The 8,087-nt window shown below is 45.3% G+C and overlaps 1 protein-coding gene across 1 annotated transcript; it reads right to left on the bottom strand.

The window, feature by feature from the left end:
* Window positions 1-371: 371 nt before the first annotated feature.
* LOC140459587 (uncharacterized) lies at window positions 372-5,865 on the bottom strand. The gene is made up of 4 exons (XM_072553835.1): window positions 5,592-5,865; window positions 4,582-5,399; window positions 1,398-1,481; window positions 372-1,269 (listed from the first exon to the last, which is right to left on the bottom strand). Exons 1-4 carry the CDS (start codon window positions 5,647-5,649, stop codon window positions 1,264-1,266), a joined length of 966 nt encoding a protein of 321 aa, XP_072409936.1. The 5' UTR covers window positions 5,650-5,865; the 3' UTR covers window positions 372-1,263.
* Window positions 5,866-8,087: the final 2,222 nt, after the last annotated feature.

Here is an 8,087-nt window from a genome sequence, read left to right as displayed (position 1 = left end):
ACCCAGAGAGTGGTGGGGGCATGGAATGCGCTGCCTGTGGGAGTGGCGGAGTCAGGATCATTGGTGACCTTTAAGCGGCAATTGGATAGGTACTTGGATAGGTGCTTAAGCTAGGACAAATGTTCGGCACAACATCGTGGGCCGAAGGGCCTGTTCTGTGCTGTATTGTTCTATGTTCTATGCTGTCAGACCTGCTGAGTTTCTCCAGGGTATTTTGTTTTTTATGTTGGAAATTGCTTTAGATTTTAGTATACTGCATTTCATCGATCATCAGAGAGTATGTAATACTTCCTCTCCTTAAAGTCTCAGTATAGATTTTCCATGATCTGATTTCTAACAGGAGCACTAACTAGGCATGAGACAACAGGAAGTGATTGAATAGCCATTGAGTTTAATGCTCTTTAGAGGGATTGCATGATAGTGCGGCTGGGTCACCCCATGTTGGGTACAGCCTTCTGCTACAAGAATTTACAAACATTTCCACAGTGTAAGCAGAAAGAGACTGAGTATTACCGAGGAGATTAGGCCGTGTGCAGATTAGTCCTTTACTTGTCACAGTGACATACGCCAAGGACCAGCTGACAGACCCACATAAAGATACTCCAAACCTCCCCTGGACTTATGGTTCAGCTCCTGCACAAACCCCTCAACCCCCCTCCACCTGGGTAGAGGCTTGAGGGAGCATGAGATATTCCCAAAGTTGGGTCAGAAATTAACCTCTAAATGAATCTCCACAATTGGCCTGACCTGGCCTTTGGGAACAATTTCCAGTCACACCTTCTCTCACCGCAGTATTATTTTCAAGAGAAACACGTTCACTTGACCTCCACTCATCTCGAGTGACCGCCATTCACCCACCCCCAGCCACACGCACCCATCAAATCTGCCCAAACCTACTCCCAGCCCAGACCCTGACCAGCCCAACATTTCCCCACTACACGCCCCCAGCACCTGACCCTTTCCTAACCAACCCCCTACGTTGAAAATAATCAGATAGTCATCAGTTAAATCAGGATTGTCTCCCTCTGCATCCCCTTCTCCCACAGAAACATTTTACAAACAGGGAAATTCCATTATTCACATTGAGCAGACTGCGATCTGGAGTCGTGCGGTTGTGGTTCTGGGTCAAACTGTCTTTTGATCTGATATTCGGTGTGCTTAAAGAGACAGTCCTTGTAGTTTAGAGGAGAAGATGGATCGATGGTGGGGAGGGAGTGGAAAGAAAGTTCCTCTGCAGGGGGTCCAGCCTTGTCCAAAGGCTCTTCACAGCTGGAGAGACAAAAAGAATTGGAAATTAAATTGCAGCCTTCAGTGGGGGAAGGTATAAACAGAGGGCGAAGGGGACAGAAAGGTTGGTGGACAGAGGCCAAAAGGGGTTTTGGGTAGGGCAACAGTACCTTCTGTTCCAGTCGCTGGTAATCTGCTGACTTTGGGCGTCGATTGGTCTTTGACCTTCGACCTTCAATGACAACAGCAATAATCTGCAACAGAAAACCAGAATTAAGTACAGCCCTGTTGTGAAATAAAGTCCCCTTCCCCCAAACATTGGAATAACCTCACCCCAAGCTTACAGGGACAAACATTCCTCCTCTCTCTTTCTCTCCCTGTCCATTCTCCAAAGTCAAGCTTGAAACAAAAACAGAAATTGCTGGAAAATGTTGGCAGGACTGTCACCATGTGTGGTCAGAAATCGGAGTTAACATTTCTGGTCTGGTCACCCTTTTTCAGAAGTTTGACTTTGCCAGAGGATGGGAACATGGACCAATGGGTGATTCTTATTGGAAGCCCTATTGCATCCTGAGACCCAGGCAATTTAAGAAATAAGAACAGGCCATTTGACCCACTTCATTTTCCTGTCTTTCTTCTGGAACCTTCAACTCTCTGCTCAATCAAAAACCCTGTCGAACTGAACCTCAAATGTATTGCATGATCTAGCATTCCCTGCTCCCCGGTAGAGATTTTTAAAGATTAACTTCCCCCAAGTGAAATTTATCATCTCTGTCTTCTAGATAAAACTTTTATTGTTAAAACATGTCCCCGAGTTCTCAATTCCCCCTGCCCCCGCATGAGAGTAAAACAGCAGCTATCTTGTCACCCTCTTTCTGAGTATTATTTTAAAAAGATCCCCTCTCATTCTTCCAAACTCCCATCAGTACACCCAAACTTGCTCAACATTTCCTCATAAGACAGCCCCTTCATTTCAGAGTCAGCAAATCAATCTTCTCTGAACAGTATCCAATGAAGAAACACTGCGTCATAGTTATTGATATCCATTTTTAAAATTAGTCTGAAACGGTGAAACTTCTGCAGACATATACAACACTGTGTGTCCGGGTCCCTGAAGAGGTGTTTTACGATGGGTTTATTCATTTATATGAATGATTTGGACAAGAACGTAGGAGATATGTTTAGTAAGTTTGCAGGTGATGCCAAAATTGGAGGTGTCGTGGACAGCGAAGAAGGTTACCTCAGACTACAACAGGATCTTGATCAGATGGGCCAATGGGCTGAGGAGTGGCTGATGGAACTTAATTTAGATAAATGCGAGGTACTGCATTTTGGAAAAGCAAGTCAGGTCAGAAGTCATACACTTAACAGTAAGCACCTGGGGGATGCTGCTGAACAGACAGACCTTGGAGCAGGTTTCAAAGTGGAGTTGCAGGTAGATAGGACAGTAAAGAAGGCAATTGATATGCTTTCTTTAATGGTCAGTGCACTGAGTACAGGGAGTTGGGAGGTAATTAGTGAGACCATACAGGACATTGGCTCGGTCACTTTTGGAAGATTGTGTGCAATTCTGGTCTCCCTCCTATCAAAAGGATGTGTTGTGAAACTTGAAAGGGTTCAAAAAGGATTTCCAAGGATGTTGCCAGGGTTGAAGGGTTTGAGCTACAGGGAGAGGCTGAATAGGCTGGGGCTATTTTCCCTGGAACATCAGAGGCTGAGGGGTGACCTTATAGAGGTTTATAAAATCATGAGGGGCATGGATAATGTCGATAGACAATGGCTTTTCCCTAAAGTGAAGGAGTCTAGAACTAGAGGGCATAGATTTAGGGTGAGAGGGGCAAGATTTAAAAGGGATTTGAAGGGAAACTCTGTCACACAGAGGGTGATGCTTGAGAATGAGCTATCAGAAGAAGTGGTGGAGGCTGCTACAATTACAACATTTAAAAGGCATCTGGATGGGTAGATGAATAGGAAGGGTTTCAAGTGATATGGGTCAAATTCTGGCAAATAAGACTTGAGTAATTTGGGATGGCTGGTTAGCATGGAAGAGTTGGACTGAAGATATATACAACACGGAAACAGACTCTATATCTCCTTAAGGTTAAGAGACCAAGACAGTACATAGCATTGTCTCATCAATGTCCTGTATGGTGGTAGCAAGGCAACGCTACACTGATATACTCCGTCACTCCTTGCAAAAAGGCAATGTCCCATTTTTCTTTCTAGTGATTTAAACTGCAGGCTAACTTTTTGTGATTCATGTACCAGGATACTCACTCACCAGTCCCTATATTATGTTCTGCCTTCCTAATCGTTCTGCCAAAGTGAACAACCTGGTGTTCTCTCCATGATTTGCTCAATAATGTGTCTTTGCAAACTTTGTGTGTCATTCTCACCAACATGCTTTCCTTTGTAGAACCAGTACATTTGACTACATAAAACAGACCCTTTATTCACATCGTCAATGTGGATCATAAATAGCTGAGACCTCTGCTTACAGTTTGCCAACTTGAAAATTAGACATTAACCTCCACTCTTGGTTTCTTGTTTCTTCGCCAGTCCTCTGTGCGTGCTTAAATAACAGCCCAACACTATAAGCTCTTCTTTGTGCAGTGATCTTTTATGTAGATGTTTTCAAATGCTGATTGGAAATTTAAATACAGTACATTTACTGGTTCTCTTTCATTCATCCACGCTGTTGTTACAATCAGAAAAAACTACAATCTTTCTGAATGGAGACATATTTTGTGGAAGCTTTCTATTTTGCGCTCAAGACAATTCACAAGAATACCAATTTAAGGGAAGACTATTGTTTACACTGATAAGAATGCAGAGTGGTTGGTAAGTGCATGAGTTGTTTTCATGAAGAATGTGCCAGTTAGTGATGACTGACAGTTAACTACCAGCCCGCAATAATCATGATCTCCCTTTCTCAAAACCATGTTGACTTTAGCTAATTGTATTTTATGATTTTTTTCTAAATGTCTGCTACAATCTCTTTATAAACGGACTTGAGCATTTCCTTGTTGGCTTAACAGTTAGGCAGCAAGGAGGAAACTTTCTTCTACAGAGCTGTTAGATGTTCCTGAATTTTGGAATATTAAGTCTAATGCACCCAGTTCTTTTAAGAGCCAGGACACAGGGCAGGAGAACTTGGGCACTTCAGCTGCATTCATTATCCCAGCTAATAGTGATAAGATTATCCTTTTTAAATTCCTCCCTCCCTTTGTCTCATGATTACAAACTCTTCAGACATTTTAGCTGGGAAGACTGATACAAAAAACATGTTCATAGTCTGCTATAACCTGTTCTATTGTAGGGATTTAACAGGTCAGGATGGCCCCCACCTCTTACCTTGCGCTTGTTATGATAAGCAATGTAGAGCACAGCAACAATGACTGCTGTGGTCACCAGATAGGCAAAGAAGTGGCTGCTCTCTGGCTCGTCCCTTGGCACTGACTCAGTATCAATGTTCGTCCCAGCTCCAGCCTTCACTGATCCTTCAGCAACTGCTGCGCTGTCCCCAGCCTCCTTGGGGGTTTTTGCGTCTCTATTTGCTTCTGGTGTCTCCTCATTTTCCTCAACTGGCTTAGCATCATCTTCCTTGTCCTCCCCCTTATTGCTTTGGCTGCCTGCTGGGTTCTCACTGCTCCTCCCCTCAGTGTTTCCATTCTCAGACTCGGTACCTTGATTTTCAGCTTCTTTTGAACTTGGAGCAGGACTGTGGATTCTAGTGCCAGGAGCTCCTGCCTTGTCCTCAGGCTTGTCCATGTTACCTGTTCCGCCATTGCCAGTGTCAGCCTCGCCAGTCCCAGTTTTGCCATTCCTGGCGTTCCCAGCCACGGCACTGCCATTCTTGGTGGTGCTAACCCCAGCGTTTCCATTCCTGGCATTTCCAGCGGCGGCACTGCCATTCACGGTGATGCCAGCCCTGGCGTTGCCATTCCTGGTATTCCCAGCCATGGCACTGTCATTCCTGGTGGTGCCAGCCCCAATGTTGCCATTCCTGGTGGTGCCAGTCCCAATGTTGCCATTCCTGGTGGTGCTAGCCCCAATGTTGCCATTCCTGGCATTCCCAACCACGACACTGCCATTCCTGGTGGTGCCATTGCCGGTGTCGCTGTCAAGTTTTGGAAGGGCCCCTTCCCGTGTTATATTTGGTGCCAGCGGAGCTGATGAGAAAAGAAACAAGAGATGAATGTACCATCGGGAGGAAGTGGGAGAGCCCGGCCGCCTGGGGAACGCTGCAGCCGGGAATACACGGGCTACAGGATCCTGGCCCCCCCCCACCCCCGGGACATGGCTCAGTGTCTGCCCTCAGGTCCCTGTCCCTCCGATTGGGACACGGGGGGTAGATTACTCACCGGAATCCAGGATTACTGTGATCCACAGCAAAGGTAGCAGCAGCCGCACCGGCCCCATCCTTCCGCACAGACCCGGAGCGGAGGAGATCCCGGGGTGGAGTGGGCTCTGGAGCAGAGTCGATCTCAAAATGTAGTGTGTCTTGGAGCTGAGTTGATTCTGGAGCAGTATGAATGACACAACGGACTGGATCTCGGAGCTCTGTGGATCTAAGAGCGGAATGGATCAGACATTGTGTGGATCCCACAATGGAATCGACCCCAACGTGGGATAATCCATGAGCAGACTTGATTGGGGAGTGGTGTTCATCACAGCACAGAGTGGATCCTAAAGCAGAGTTAATTCCAGAGTGTAGTGGATCCTGAAGCAGAGTGTGACTTGGAATGGAGCAGATCCTGGAGCAATGTGGTTTCATGAGTGGACTGGACCCTGGGTATTGGCATAAATTAGGTTCCTTGTACCATCATGTAAATGTCAGCTCCTTTCTCAAGAAAGTCCACCAAGACATGAACTATGGTCTCAGTCCCGAGGTGACTTCAGATCAAGGTGAAGCGGATATCTGTTCGTCCAAAGGGGAATGGGATATCTGTGTATTTCTTCATCTTCAAGAGCAGTCCAGTTAATATCTGGAGAGGTTTGGATGGAACATAAATCAGTATGAACAAGCAAGTCTGATTGGGCTTTTATCTTACATTTCCTCAAAGTCAGGGATGAACTTTCTAATGCCACTGGGAATGCCACTGGGCTAGTAATCCAGAACCCCAGGTTAATGCTATCGGACATGGATGGAATCTACCATGGCAGGTGGCTACATTTGAATTAAATTAAGAAGAAATTGAAGCTGATCTCATGGCAACCATCTAATTACTGCCAAATGTCATTACAAACCATCCATTTCACTAATGTCTGACAGGGAAGGATACCTGCCATCCTTACTTGGTCTGGCCTACATGGGACTCCTGTCCCGCATGAATGTTGTTGACACTTAATTGCCTTCTGGCCAATTAGAAATGAAGCAACAAATGGTGACCTAGCCAGCCACACACATGTCCCATGAATGGAGGAAATGAGGAATTCACTTTCTTATCCAGCTTTCTCCCAGTCAGCACAAATATGTTTCTCTTCATCCGTTTATTTCTAATTCAGGCAGTGACTTCCAAACCTTAACCATTCAAGAAAGTTTCTCATCCTCTCTTCATTACTTCTGATGAGGATTCACTTTAAGCAGAAAATATTTATCCCTGTCCAGACCAGCTAGAACTCTTATGACTTTGAACAGCTCGATCATATCTCTGCTCAACTTTCTCTTCTCCAGGAGAATCAGCCTCAGTGTTCCTAACTCATAAAAAAAAAGCCTAGCACTGGGAATGATGGAATATGATGAACTTGGTGAATGCAGCAAAGACCCATGAGGGACTGATCATGACTGAGTGGCTAAATGTCATTCTAACTCCTTCGCCAAGTTTGCTGACGACACCACCGTTGTGCACCAGATCTCAAGCAACAACGAGATAGAATACAGGAAAGAGCTAGAATGCTAGGTGGTGTGGGGTAAAGATATTAATCTCTCCATGTTAGCAAAATGAAACAGCTGGTCACTGACTTCAGGAAGCAAGGTGGAGGGCATGCATCAACAGAACTGAGGTGGAGATGATCGAGAGCATCAAGTTCCTAGGAGTAATAATCACCAGCAATCTGTCCTGGTCCATCCATGTTGATGCAACGGTCAACAAAGCACAACATTGTCTCTATTTCCTCAAGAGGCTAAAGAAATTCATGATGTCTGTAAACATTCGGATCCATTTTTATAGGTGCACCATAGAAATCATTCTGTTGAGATGTATCATGGCTTGGTATGGCAACTGCTTTGCCCAGGACTGTATGAACCCACACAGAGTTGTGCACACAGCCCAGTCCATCACACAAGCCAACCTTCCATTCATTGACTCTACCTTTCTTTCCTGCTGCCTTGGATCATCAAAGACCCCTTCCACCCCAGTTATAATCTCTTCTGATATCTTCAGTCGGGCTGAGGATACAAAAAGTGTAGAGGTGTGTGCCAACAGGCTCAAGTACAGCTTCTTCCCCACTGTTATTGGTCTTCTGGGTAGACTCTCAAATATTGAATTTAATATTGACTTCACTCTCTGTGCACCTTCTCTTCAGCCATATGCACTTGTGCATGGTATGATCTGCCTGTATTGTGTGTAAAACAAAACATGTATCTAGGTACATGTGACCAAAACAAATGAAACGATCTCTCTCTCTCTCTCTCTGTCCTGCCTCAAGGGCTCGGTCTTATTCCTGATCCATGTAGATCCACTCCACAGTTTATCACCTGCTGGGGGCGGCCATCTTTATGAGGGGCAGGCGGCCGGATGTGACGACATTGCGGAGCGGAAGGCCTGCAAGTGGGAATGACGATAATCGCTGCTTCAGGTCAACGACCATTTTGTTCAATTAATAATAAAAGCGATGAATTTTTTTTTCTCTGAACA

The sequence above is a fragment of the Chiloscyllium punctatum genome, chromosome 35, assembly GCF_047496795.1.
Source record: "Chiloscyllium punctatum isolate Juve2018m chromosome 35, sChiPun1.3, whole genome shotgun sequence".
Taxonomy (NCBI): domain Eukaryota; kingdom Metazoa; phylum Chordata; class Chondrichthyes; order Orectolobiformes; family Hemiscylliidae; genus Chiloscyllium; species Chiloscyllium punctatum.
The sequence above is the reverse complement of the archived record's forward strand: the minus strand, read 5'-3'. Positions and strand labels throughout refer to the sequence as shown.